At 36.8% G+C, this 14,826-nt stretch overlaps 1 protein-coding gene across 1 annotated transcript in view; it reads left to right on the plus strand.

Moving 5' to 3' along the window:
* Positions 1-14,826, plus strand: part of Lrp1b (LDL receptor related protein 1B) — a 2,073,786-nt gene that overhangs the window by 1,712,666 nt on the left and 346,294 nt on the right. The window contains exons 45-46 of the mRNA XM_055599725.1: positions 3,989-4,117; positions 6,038-6,157. Of these exons, the coding sequence (XP_055455700.1) occupies positions 3,989-4,117; positions 6,038-6,157 (249 nt within the window). The remainder of the gene's footprint in view (positions 1-3,988; positions 4,118-6,037; positions 6,158-14,826) is intronic.

Consider the following 14,826-nt stretch of genomic DNA (forward strand, 5'->3'; position numbering starts at 1 on the left):
TTGCAATGTGCCTTTTTGTTTTGAAAACTGGTACCACATCCAAGGGCACATCTTAGCAAACAATAAAATGTTGGCTTTATGTAAGACTGTGTCAGAACAAAGGAGAGAATGCTGCAACCATTTAGTGAATGTTAATGTAGATTAGCAATTTTAATACAGTGTGCCTCAATCCTCAGATCTCAATGTGGCCTACACATCTCTGAACAGATCATGCAACTGAGTTACATTTCAGTTTGCCTTTTCATTGAGTCCCAGTGATCAGGACCTGATGCCATGTGCAGACCAGGATCATCAGTCATGCATTGGAATCATCGTGTTTTGATCACAGCTCACACTGTAGGGCAGAGTTCAGGTGGTGACTTTGATAAAAAGAGCAAGCAGGGTATACAGTGTGCAGTAAAGGCTGCTTCATGCAAAAAAAAAAAAAGGTTTATATATATATATATATTACTGCTCCTAATAAGCTACCTGTTTCTCTCTGCTGCTGAGATGTGATGAGTCAAACAAGAAAAATATTTTAAGCATGCAGCGTTGCACGGCTATGGAACAGAAATGTGGCACTGGGGCCCTGGAGGAAGACAAATTGCTGTGGAGGCATTTTTCTATCAATTACATGTTGGTTTTGAAATCCTGTGGTCCATGAGCACAACCACAAAGTAGCTTCTGCTTTTTTTCTTGTCAATCCATTGATGAGAAACCAGAATACTTCTTCCGCATATCCGCTAGCATTGTTCAGGAGCATTAGCGCCCTCGCTCATTTGCTCACATATACATGAGGGTAAATGGAGAAAAACATTTGTTGTCCTAATTGTTGGCGTAATATTTAGGTATTTACATCACACATAACATTGCAAATATTGTAGATCTTGTTACCCTCAAGATCCATCACAGAAACAGGAAGGACAAGAATATTTTAACAGAACACTATCTGTGTGAGAGAATGAGACGCAAACCTGAAAGTACACAGAAGCGAAAGCGTTTAGTGATTTGTATCAAATGCAAATGTGGGCATGAATCTGCCTTGTACAAAATTTATTTTTCATTAAGTTTATATTCTGCTTTCATTCTGCTGCTTTGATAAAACACTTTGACTTAAAGCATCTTTGGGAGAAAAATAGTGTATCTCTTTGGATTATAGATTTTAGTATGTTTATCCTATACTACATAGTTAATATCCACTTATAACTGAGTATATGCCCTGCCTTTCTTTCTGCTTCTAGGATAACTCACTCAGGATGATCTTTTCTAGTTCCATCCATTTGCCTGAAAATTTCATGATTTCCTTGTTTTTAATAGCTGAGTATTATCCCACTGTGTAAATGTACCACAATTTCTGTATCCATTCCTCTGTTGAAGGACATCTAGGTTATTTCCAGCTTCTGGCTATTACAAATAAAGCTGCTATGAACATAGTTGAGCAAATGTCCTTGTTGTATGATTGTGCATCTTTCTGATATATGCTTATGAGCTGTACATAGTTAGATCCTGATGTAGCACTATTCCTAATTTTCTGAGAAAGTGCCAGATTGATTTCCAAAGTGGTTGTACAAATTTGCATTTCCACCAGAAAAGGAGGAGGGTTCCCCTTTCTCCACATCCTCTCCAGCATGTGTTGTCACTTGAGTTTTTGATCTTAGTCATTCTAATGGGTGTAAGGTGAAATCTCATGGTCGTTTTGAATTGCATTTCCCTCATGACTAAGGATATTGAGCATTTCTTCATGTGTTTCTCTGCCATTTGATATTCCTTTCTTGATAATTTTCTGTTTAGCTCTGTACCCCATTATTTAATTGGATTACTTGGTTTGTTGGTGTTTAACTTCTTGAGTTCTTTATATATTCTGGATATTAGCCCTATGTCAGATATAGGTTTGGTGAAGATACTTTCCCTGTCTGTAGGCTGTCAGCAAGCTAAACAACAGGGAGGACCCTAGGGAAGATGCCTAATCATCATTCAAAGGGCAAACAGTATAGACACAGGAGGCAGAAGTGAGGAAACAGGACAGGGACCTACCACAGAGGGCCACTGAAAGAATCTACCCAGCAGAATATCTAAGCAGATGCTAAGCAGACTCATAGCCAAATTTTAGGCAGAGTGCAGGGAATCTTATGGAAGAGGGGAAAAGGAAAGACCTGGAGAGGACAGGTCTTTTGCTCTACAAGGAGAAGAAAAGAGCCAAAATATCTGGGCTGAGGGGGTCCTACAGAAACTGATGCTCCAACCAAGGACCATGCATGGAGAGGACCTAGACCCTGTGCTCAGATGTAGCTTATAGGCAGCTCATTCTCAATGAACACTCCCTAGTAAGGTGAGCAGAGGCTGTCTCTGACTTGGACTCAGTGGCTGGCTCTTGGAATACCTCCCCTGGGGGGAGGGGCAGCCTTACCAGGCCACAGAGGAAGACAATTCAGCCAGTCCTGATGAGACCTGATAGGCTTGGGTCAGATAATAGGGGAGGAGGACCTCCCCCATCAGTGAACTAGGGGAGGGGCATAGGAGTAGAAGATGGAGGGAGGGTGGGACTGGGAGAAAGTGAGTGAGAGGGCAACAGCTGGGATACAAAGTGAATAAATTATAATAAATAATAAATAAGAAGAAAAAGAAAGTTTCTTTTTTTCCCTCAAAACAAACCTTTAAAAGCAGAGGAAACATGGCATTCTTGAGGCAAAACTGAGCTGTAGAAACAATATTCTCTATTTTGTTACTGTTGGCCTCTACTTGGAATTTAGTGCAAATTGTAAATCACTTGAGAAAGAAAGAGAGAGGAGAGAGTCAGAGACATAGATAGTGATAGACAGAGAGACACAAAGAGAGACAGAGAGTCCTGTGGGGACAGTGGTAGTGGTGGTATTAGGTGTCTGGCATCAGGTGTCTGTCAATTAAACCAAGTATCAAGTGTCTGGCTGCCTGGAGTATCATCTTTTTACCTTTTACACTAAATTATCCAAAAGATTCCAGGTGCCTGCAGGCAGGAAGCAGCTGGGTATGGTATTTTCAGTTCTAGTTCTGAATAAGGGAACTGGCTACCAGATCTCAACAGAGGAAAGTTGAGAAGATCAAGTTAGAAGCAGATCAAGTAAGGACCCTGTCTTGGCTTAGGTGACTTCATGTTCATAATAATGCTTGGCAAGCTGATTTGCCCAAAACCTAGTGTTTTATACACAAAATGTATTCCATTCTTTTTAATAGCAGGACAAACCAGACATTATGTGTTTAGTAACTGTATGAATAAATATCATATTAAAATATTCCAGATAATAACCAAGATAGATTGTTTGTAAAATAAAGATATTTTGAAGATGTAATCTATGAATTTTAGTAAATTCATTATGTGAAAAAAAAAAAGGCCCTCCCCTCGTTGGAATGTTTTACTGTTTGGAAGAATGTATAATAATAAGGATACAACAAAGCACTGTTGGAATACAAAAAGATTATTTAACTGACTATTTTGTTTGGGGTTTTAAGACAAATCTCACTCTCCATCTTAGGCTGACCTTGAACTCATTATGACCCACAATGGCCATAAACTTGTAATCCTCCTGCCTCAGTCTTCAGTATTCTGGGGGTTACAGGTGTGACCAACCACACCTGAGTAATTGGCCTTTAAGAAAGCAAAACAAAACAAAACAAAACAAAACAGCAATTATTTTACATGCCCTACATGCCAATTATCAAATTCAACCACTACATTCCTCTGCACACACTCAATCAACAAATGATTAACAGAAAATGCAAACAGAGACAAAATAAAAAATAGTGATGCAACTCAAAAAGTACTTTTCCAACAACTCTCGGAAAACTTGAAAAGGTAAATCAGGAATGACATAAAGTGCTTCTGCTAATTTTTAGTGAAATGTGAGCTACTGTTATTCACTTCATTTTTTATGTTTATATTTTACTTTAGTGTTATACTTACCTAAAGGAGTATAATGCTAAATAATATAAAATCATTTTTTGATATACAAATACTTAACTTTCAATCTTTCAGCTAAAAACTCTTCTTGCAACATTTACTCTGAGTTTGAGTGTGGAAACGGGGAGTGTGTTGACTACGGCCTCACCTGTGACGGTACCCCTCACTGTAAGGACAAATCTGATGAAAAGCTGCTCTACTGTGGTAAGTGTTTGAGAAGCTTTATCGTTGCAGGAAGATATTTATGTTGGGTTCTATAGTTTTAGGTGTGTTTGTCTGTCTGTATTTCATGTCAACACTTGACTTAATTGTCTCTGATTGGCATTTATCCCTGAAGGAAAATGACTAGACTTTGAAAAAACGAGACAGATTATTATCTATCCTGTTACCATAGTAATCACTGGAGAAGAATCTCTTTATGGTTTTCTATCAATTTGATGCAAATTAAAAGGGAACTGGAGCCTATTTTGTAAACTGCCATATAGTTTATATCTACCAATAATTTTGGCTCATATTACTAAGAACACAATTCAGAAATATCAGTGAGTAGTGGATATTGCAGACTTACACTGCAGCAAAGATCCACCCTCAGCCATGAGCATGGAGTGTAGATGTCAAAGCATTTGTGCATTCCATTTTTGTTTCAAGGGTAATCATGGGGCTAGGGTCCTGTGATGTGGAAACTGTGATAACCATGAGCCACAAAACCCACAAACAAACAAACAAACAAACAAAACTGCAGCCTTTCATCATTTGTGCCTTCCTGTTGGTGACAAGTGAAAGTCATCCTCTGAAAGAGATTGGTTTTTCTGTAATGGGAATTAGCAAAGATTTGCCTTCCTTTCCCCATCAATATGTGTAATTGTCCAAATTTATTTTAAAAATAATGTGATTTATTTGACTTTACAAGACCAACAGCATTAGGTATCTGTGCCATGTAAAATTTGGAAAACTTTTATTAGAATTATTATTTTATCTCCAACCTAATCTTTGGGAACTTTATCATGATAATAATTACACCCTATTAATCAAAGAATTATAAATAGGAAGATGAGCATTTTATAATTTTCACATATTTTGTTCATTCCAGATTAAGATTCTCAGTCAAAATGATGGAGAGATGCCATCTGTTTATGATTTTTCTTTTTTTCTTTTTTATATTAATCACAGGTTATTTACTTTGTATCTCAGCCGTAGCCCCCTCCTTCATTCCCTCCCAATCTCACCCTTCCTCCCTCATCTCCTTCCTGTCCCTTTCCAAGTCCACTGATGGGAGAGGACCCCCTCCCCTTCCATCTGACCCTAGCTTATCAGGTTGTTTATGATTTCTTTAACCAGAATTATACAGAATTTATTCAAGTTAAGTGTTTAATTTATAGAATAGCAATTGAGAAAACAGTTTGAAGGTAATAGAAATAATAACAGTAAGTGTAAAATATACATTTATTATGAAATGGGCTTGAAAATAATATCAACAGTTTTTTATTTATACAAAATGAACTAAAAAAAAAATCAGCAGCCCTTCTGTATAAAAAGGACAAATGGGCTGAGAAAGAAATTAGGGAATCAATGTCCTTCACATTAGCCACAAATAATATAAAATATCTTGGTGTAACCAAGGAAGTGAAAGCCCTGTATGAGAAGAACTTCAAGTCTTTGAAGAAAAAAACTGGAGAAGATACCAGAAGATGGAAAGACATTTCTCTCATTCTTTGATATTCTCCTTAGGGAATGCATGCTTTGTTGCTTTTTTATTATAAAATCCCTGCTTATATTAATGAATTAATGGATGAATGATAGGATGCTTTGCTGCTTGAGATATCTCTTCTGAATTGATTATACATTGTCGGTTCATTCCTATGGAGCACGGGAAAAGCACAAGAAACAGTATGTAAATATAACCCTGGACCACTTGTTAGGAAGCAACAGATCATAAAGGACTCAACTGAATGAGATGATTGCTCCTTGGTAACTGATGGACACTGTAACTCAAGAGCTTTGACATAGCACTGCTTTATGGATCCAGATTCCATTAAATAGTAGAGAAATTTTATTCATGGTTTTTACCATCTAGAAAGCTCTCTATATGACCTCTAACGATACGTTTCTATCTTTATTCATAAGAAAACAGAAGTTGCCGAAGTGGGTTTAAACCTTGCTACAATCGTCGTTGTGTTCCCCATGGCAAACTCTGTGATGGTGCAAATGATTGTGGAGACAGCTCTGATGAACTGGACTGTAAAGGTAAATATTTTTATATCATTCTTTGAATATTAGGCATTATATTATAGATGTTTATTAAACTTTCACAAAATTTGTTTCTGAGAAAAACTGTGCTATGTAATATGTTTTACATTCATTTTTTATTAATTACAATTTATTCACTTTTTATACCAGCTGTAGCCCCCTCTCCCACCCCCTCCCAATCCCATTCTCCCTCCCTCATCTCCTCCCATACCCCTCTCCACTGATAGGGGAGGTCCTCCTCCCCTTTCCTCTGACCCTAGCCTATCAGGTCTCAACAGGACTGGCTGAATTGTCTTCCTCTGTGGCCTGGTAAGGCTGCTCCCCCTTACTAGTCCCTGTTCCCCTTACTAGGAAACCCACTTAGATACTGAGCTGCCATGGACTACATCTGTGAAGGAGTTCTAGGTTATCTCCATCATAGTCCTTGGTTGGAGTATCAATCAGTCTCAGAAAAGATCCCTTTCCCCAGATTTTTGGTTCTGTTGCTCTCTTTGTGGAGCTCCTGTCCCCTAAGGGTCTTTCTATCCCCCCCCTTCTTTCATTAGATTCCCTTCACTCTGCCCAAAGTTTGATTATGAGTCTCAGCATCTGCTTTAATACACTCCTGGGTAGAGTCTTTCAAAAGCACTCTGTGGTAGGTCACTATCCTGTTCCCTGTTTTCTCCCTTTTCCTATGTACATCCCGTTTGCCTTTTTGAGTGAGGATTGATCATCTTACCCAGGGTCCTCCTTCTTGCTCAGCTTCTTTAGGTGTACAGATTTTAGTATGTTTATCCTATATTATAAACCTAATATCCACTAATAAGTGGGTATATACCATGTGTGTCCTTCTCCTTCTGGGATACCTCACTCAGCATGATCTTTTCTAGTTCCTGCTATTTTCCTGCAAATTTCATGATTTCCTTGTTTTTAATTGCTGGGTAGTATTCCATTGTGTAAATGTACCACAATTTTTGATGTTATATTTTGTAAATACTTTTAGAACAGAACTGTAGATTTTTCTGTTAAAAATAAACCAGACTTAGGCATAAAAGAAGCTCATGATTCTCATATGTGAAATACAAAAGTATTGATCTTGTAAGAACTATAGAAAGGTGTGATTATCAGATATCACCTGAAGAATAACAACATGGAGAAAGAGTAATCAGCAGATATAGTGATACAGTCTGATACAAGCAAGAATTCATTTTTGTAAATCAGTCAAAATTAATTCAATTAAAAACATTATGACTGCCTTTCTAGTCTATTAGTTAACTCTCTTTTTTTAATCCTATCTTATGTACTTGTTTTAAGTTGTTTATATCAGAACAATCAATACTGAATCAGTTGCTCTGAGAATGATTACTATGTTTCTTTGTTCTCTTTCACCATAATTTAATTCCTTAGTGAGTGGGTAAAATACTTAATGTTAGTCCTTAAATTAAATTAAGCAGACTTATTGAGGCATATTTATTCCTGTCATATATTCCATTTGTTTTAAATACACTCAAAGGTTCTTAGTTAAATTTACCCAATTTTGCACTCATTATAACCAGGACATTTCAGAATATTTATCTATGATTCCTAATCCTTATTCTCATTGCCTACCATAATTTTTCCTTTTGTAGGCATTTCACATTTCTTACAAATTAAGTCATGCAGTATGCATAGTCTTTCATTTCTTGCTTCCTTCAGTTAAGTCTTTGAGATTCATCCATGTTGTAAAATGTATGAACATAGCAAGAACCTTGTTACTACTTTTCTTTATTATTCTTTTATTATTTAATATAATTACATCACTTCTCCTTTCTCTTTCTTCTCTTCAAACCTTCCCACATACCACTCCATTATCTCTTTAATTTATGGCCAATATTTCTCACTAATTGTTTTACATGTATACATGTACACTATATACATATATATCACTAAGTAAAACTTCCTCTGCAAATGTTACGTGTATTTATGTTTTCAGGGCTGATCTTTGGCCTTAGTTAACCAGTTGGTGCACTGTTCTCTAGGGAAGACTATTTCTCCTATTCTCAGCATTCCTTACTTGCCTGTAGTTCTTTGGGTTGGGTTAAGGCCTCACAGTATTATAATGGCTCCTTCCTGCATATTTCTTGATCCACATAACCATTAATTGATGAATTTCCCAAATGTTGATTGGATTAGCTCTCTTGTCAATCCACTTTATTACTAGATTGAATATACTTTCCACAGCTTCCCCTGTCTTTACATTTTTAGTTTGTTCCTGTGTTGTGAATTAGATTAATATCACTCATACTGTCTACTAGAGAAGATACTCAATTTATACTTCCTGTTTCTATTCTTATTGTCTGAATTTTTAAGGCACTTTAGCAATTTGTGCTTCATTTTCACAAACACCAAAATACAAAAACAAATTGAATACGATTATTAATATTACATTGAATAGTAAATAATATTCATGCAATACATACTCTATATAAAATAACATGTTAGTGTTGTCTTTTTAAAATTATTATTAAGGACCACAAAGTGACACTAATATTTGTAGTTCAACATATGAGGCTACCTAAAATATGGACCCAACAAGTATTTCTAAGTCAGTGTCCTTTCAAAAGGCTCTTCATTTACTGAATACACTTTTTGAGTACAATACACCAAGCTAGATCAAGACACAAAATTAAGACATATGTACCTTTTCTCTTCAGTAAATTCAAATTTCTAGGATACTAGAAGTTTGAATTATGGTTTTCTCTACTTTATCAGAATATTATTGTGGACATTGGTCACGAGGTGAGTGTACTCTGAGATTGAAACTCTTGGAAACTTGCAGATGAAGCTATTCCAAAGGCCTGGAAAGCTAGAGTTCACTTATATTTAATATAGAAGTATTTATTGTCTTTTAGACTCAATAAGAGAATAAGAAGAACAACTCAGTGTAAAGGATCATTATTTTTAAGAAATGCATCAAAATTAATTGCTAAACTAAAAAAAAAAAAAACCATAAAAGTCTCAGTATATTGTAGTTACAGCAGAAAGATCCCCTCAAGAATATTTTACTCAGGAAAGACCAATCTTTCAATGTTTTAAGGCATTGCAGAGAAAACAAGGTGGCAAGCTTGAACTGTAAGCGCCAATTTATCTTGATGAATTTGATGTAATTTCTTAATTACACTGATGAAATTCAACTTACTGAAGTCATAAGGGGCATAAGATCAAAAACTAAATAAGGGACAAAAACAATCAGTAAGAGATTATTTATAGTGAGTATAGAAATTTTTATAAAATGATTGATAGAAAAGAAAAGGTATAAGATAGAGTTAGAAAAAATGGCTCCAAAGAATGAAAGAACCAAGGAAATGTGTGCAAATGACTGAGGAGCTTCATGGAACACTTGCGAAGCTCCATACCTTGCAACACAACCCTTAACTTTGTTGCCACCCAGGTTCAAAGGCAGGAGATCTAATGCATTTGCAAATGAAGTTATTTCATATTGCCTATAAAAGTTTAAAAACAATAAAATTTTATAAGATATTAAAAGCAGATTGAGGAAATATATAAATATTTAAAAGAAAGAAGAAATAAAGTGAGAACAAGAGATGTGTAATATCTATCAGATAGGTTCAAGCAGGAAAGAATACATTAACCTAGAAAATGGTAAAAATGAAAGGATAGATACTGAAGAAACTAAATAACCTTTTTTTCAAACAAAGCTTTTGGAACTTAATGCTACTATATGCTGTTGTGAGGAAAGTAGGATTGTCTTAAAAATGGAAAATAATAGTGTGTTTGTATTTAGAAAACACAGTGCCTAGTACATGAGGGGTATTTATAAAATTGTAGTGGGTGAGGTTAAAGAAGTAAGCCTTATAAAATATACATATCATAGATATATATATTACTTTCTAATTATATCAAAAGCAACTGCCAATGAATAGTAATAATTAAGAAGGAATGTTGTCTTTTTTTTTTTTTTTAAAGCTTAAACATCTTATTTACAGTTTGGGCAGAAACATGCACTAGAAATCAAGCTTTGTGATAGTGTTTCCTTTTGGCAATACTAGCATAAAATTCAGAGCAAATAAAGCATAGATCTTGACATTTTCTCTATAATGCAGGTTATTTGAAATTAAAGTTTCTTATAAATATGGACCAAAACACCTTGTTACCTTTTAGAAATTAATGTATTTAATACAACTTGAGTAATTCCTATGATAAATATATTGTTTATAAGATAAAAACATGCTTATCTCAATTTAGCTTTTCTCTTAGCTGTGGTTGTTAATATGTTCCCCATAGTCACCTTGCAAACCATAGAAGGTAACGTTACTAATCCTGTTTTCTATAACCCTGGTACCTATAATGCCTTGATTCAAATATGAGTTTAGCAAATTAGTCCCTGAAAACACAAGATTATAGGTGAAGAATCAGGGGAGATAACAAAGTTATCTTTCCAAGTCTTCCAATGATTCCTCACTCAACAACCAGTGTAACCCTAGGATGAAGTTACTGTACATATGGATACATAATAACATTGATAAACAAATACCTGACCTGGAAAGACATGCCTAATGGGGCTATAACAGCACAAATACTATGAGAGCAACTAGCCACTTTCTGATTGAAGTCCTACTCCACGAGTTAAAATCCATACTTGGCACCACTGTCAGAGCCAAGAACCTGTTACTACACAGGTCATTGACTCTAGAAGAGAAGCTACTTTTTTGACTCTGCTAACTGGACACAATACGAAGCTGACATCTAGTAAATTATTTTTATACCCATAGTTAGTACATTGTTCAACCCTCATCACAGAAGCTTCTTTTGGCAGTTGATGGTGATTAATGCACAAACCTGGTCACTGGTATTAATATCTGGTCAAAGAGAAGAGAATAAGAGGCTTTTAAATGCTCAGTCTAAATGGGACATCTGCATAACAATTCCTTTTCCCACAGCTCAGCAATCATTGTAGAAAAGGAGGTAAAAATGTTTTAAGAACCAAAAGTAGTAGAAACTACAAAAAAACAAAGTTTTTCTTACAGAGCCTGTAAGTTTCACATATGAACTCAAAATGGTTGTGAAAGTATGTACAAGATATATGCAAGTTCAGACAAGATAATATTCCAACATGGGCAGGGTAGGTGAGTATACAAAGTACTATTCCTAGCTAAGTAGCTATTGGCAGTTGATAGCTCCTAGGAGAGGAATAATAATTTTTCTTTAAGGGTGACGTCCCATGTAAGTTGGCCGCTCTGTAGTAAGGTCTCACATTTAAGAGCATATGAGCAGAACAGGCTGTATTTGTGGATTAAAATAAAAGAAAACATAAAGTTGAGTTAGTATTCCCTGGAAGGCCAGCTCTTTTCTGAAGAAAAACAGAGAAGCAGTAGATATTCAGGGGAAGGGAGGACGGGTACTGAAGAAGGGGAGGAAAGGCACAATGTATTTGAGATATGTTGTATGAGAGAAGAATAAATTATTTAAAAGATCAAAATATTTTGTCCAAAATTCTCAAAGAACTAATAAAAATGAGCTAAAGGACAAAACTATTAAATTATTTAATTAATTATGAAGGAGTAGACCTAGTGGGAAAACTTGTACTCCGGTTACTCAGCAAATTGAGGCAAAAGAGTTATGAATTCACATCCTGTTTCAGCTAAGGATTAAATTTAAGGACAATTTCATTGTTATGCCCAGATCTTTGGGTCCCCAAAGACCACCTGGAGCCAGACCACATATGCAAGAGCAAAGAAGTTTATTTGGGCTTAAGCTTAGTCTCTCAACTTTCACCAACTCAGTGAATCAGGGAGGAGAATCCCTAGCAGCTGCAAGGCAGAGTTTTTAATTGGGGTTGTGCAAGAAATAGGAATTTCCAGCTTAGCAGTTACTTGATTTGGGGACATTTAGCAAAGGCAAGCTTGTTACAAAGTGACTGGCTGATTAACATTGAGCAAGCTATATATAGACCTCAGGAATGTTAGGTATTTTCCTGTGCCATGAATGTTCTACTACAAGGTCAGTGGGCTGCCCAGCACAGATGCCCCACCCTGAGATAAGATACCTACCCATTCTGTGGTTATCTCCAGGCTGTTTCTTTCCGGGGAGGGAGGGAGGATTCATGGTCTTGTTCCTGGAATTGGTGATCTATGGCCTAGTTTTTCTGTTAAAGTCAGGCCTGGTACTAAAATGGAGACAAAATGGAGTTTATGTTGTCTTCTCATTCATAACTAAGCAAGACCCTGTTTTAAAACAAACAAATAAACAAAAAAGTAAATACATCTCAATGGCAGAAGGTTTGTCTAGCATGACCAAAACCCTTGGTTGGAAACTCAATATTAGGGTAAACAAAAAATAGTCAATATAAACATTGAAGTTATAGTATGCTGTGATGAGAGGTGAAGGTGAAGCTATTTGTACACACACACACACACACACACATACATTCAAGACAGAGTTTCTCTGTGTAGTCCTGAATGTCCTGGAACTTGCTCTGAAGACAAGGTTGGCCTTAAACTCAAAGAGACCCACCTACCACATCTCTTAAGTAATGGCATTAAAAGTTTTATTGTCTTAGTTATGGTTTAATTGCTGTAAGAGATTCCATGACTCTTAAAAAGGAAAACATTTAGTTGGGGCTGGCTTACAGTTTAGATGTTTAGTCTATCATGGCAGGAAACATTATGACATGAAGGCGTACATGGTAGTGAATGAGAATGAGAAGATGCTGACAGTTCTATAGCCTGTCTCTCAGGCAGCCCACACCCACAATGACACACTTCTTTCAGCAAGGCCACACTTCCTAATACGGTCAAGCATTCAAACGTGAGTCTCCGGTGGCCATTCCTATTCAACCGTACCTTTCCCAGCATAATGAAGAAATACATTCAGTCCAACTTCAATAATCAATAGTCACCATAATCTAAACGGTCTCAAACTTGTTTAAAAGTCAAAAGTTAAAAATTTCTTCTGAGATTCGTGTAATCTCTTAAATGTAATCGCCTCTAAAATCAAAATGCAAAAGCAGATCACATACTTCCAAAATACAGTGGCACAGGATATATACATTACCATTACAAAATGGAGGAAAGGGAGCAAAATAAAAAGATACTGGAACATGAAAGATCCCCGGAGGGTATCTTTCGTCTGAGAGACCCCTGCCCAAGGATCAACGAGCCCGGGCGTTCGGATGTAAACAGCAAGAGGCTTTTATTTTGATACACGGGTACCCGGGGCGAAAAGTCATTCGGGAGACTTCCGTGCCCCCTAGGTAGGAAGCTGGGGTTTTTATAGGGTTTTAGAGCAGAAGCACTGGTACAGAAGCAAGAAGCATGGTTACAGGGGGCTGATTGGTATATTTTTATGAGACCACGATTTGCGTCAAAGTTTGGCAGGGGCACCAAGATTGACCACCCCTTAACGTGGCCACCTGTTATTTTGTTTTTCCCTATCTCAGCTGGAACAACCTCTGTCAGATATCCCATGAGGGTAGTCACAACAAGTTGTTTTTAACTCAACAGGGGCAGCCTGACCACAGATATCCCAAGTGGGTGACACAGCTAGGATTTCTCAGTAATTTTCCAGTTTTTCATCTGGCCTTCAGAGTTTTACAAAACAGTGGTGTCTCACAAAATGGCGTTAGCTATGTTTAACTTAGGGTGAGGCAGGGGTCTTTTAGAACAGAGCAAAACTGAAAAACAGCTGGCAAAACTCCAAGCACTGTATCTTCGTGTCTGATGTCTAAATGTTTTTCACATCACTAACTCCTGCCAGCTTTGTTGACTGTAACACATTTCTTTCTCTTGTACTGGTCCCACTCCTTGTTAGCAGCTCTCCTCAGTATATATTCCAAAACTCTGGTATCTCCAAAATTTTCACTTCTCCAAGGCAATCCAGGGTTCACCTTCACTCTATGGTCTTTCTAAGCCTCAGTGCAGTGACACCTCTGCCACGTGCCAGGTCTTAGCCGCTTTCCTTCAGTTGAAGAGGGAGACCCCATAACCCCTTTCTTTTATCCTTGACTCTAAAGCTGTAATCATGTGGCCAAAGCTGACAAGCTGTGCTGCTTGCTGGAGCTGGAACATGGCCCCCTTGTTCAACTACATCTTCACCAGCTTTCTAATTATTCCTTCACTGCCAAAGATTGGCTGTCCTGAAACTTGCTCTATAACCTAGGCTGACCTTGAACTCAGAGATCTGCACGTCTAGGACTCCAGAACATCAGTATTAAAGGCCTTTACCTCCAAGGCTAGATCTAATTGTTCAAGAATTCTTTTTCACAAGATAGAAGCTCACCTGGGTGGGGTTCTTCCCTCAGGTCACCACTCCCTTTATTTATTTCTTGATCTGTTTATCTCTTCAAAAACATCCATTTCACTTTCTAGTGCTTCTTTCCTCCGCAATCTGTACATTTTGTATTTTTCCTTGCTCAGCTTGCTCCTTTTCATTTTGTCTTCATAAGAGTGGATATGATACTAATAACCACAAAACAGAGTCAATAATAGGCTAAATACTAGGTTATTTTGAAATTTCTTTAGACAACAGAATAATCCAAATCTCTTCACTCTAGCCTCAGGCAGACTTTTGGACACTGGCAAAAAGCAGCCACATTCTTTGACAAAGTATCACAAAAACAATCTCTAGGCTACATATTCTCTGATACCTCTTGATTCAGGAAGCCACAGTTTAAATCATGATTATCAACA

Source organism: Psammomys obesus, unplaced genomic scaffold (genome assembly GCF_907164565.1).
Source record: "Psammomys obesus unplaced genomic scaffold, mPsaObe1.curated_primary_1811, whole genome shotgun sequence".
In the NCBI taxonomy this organism is placed as follows: domain Eukaryota; kingdom Metazoa; phylum Chordata; class Mammalia; order Rodentia; family Muridae; genus Psammomys; species Psammomys obesus.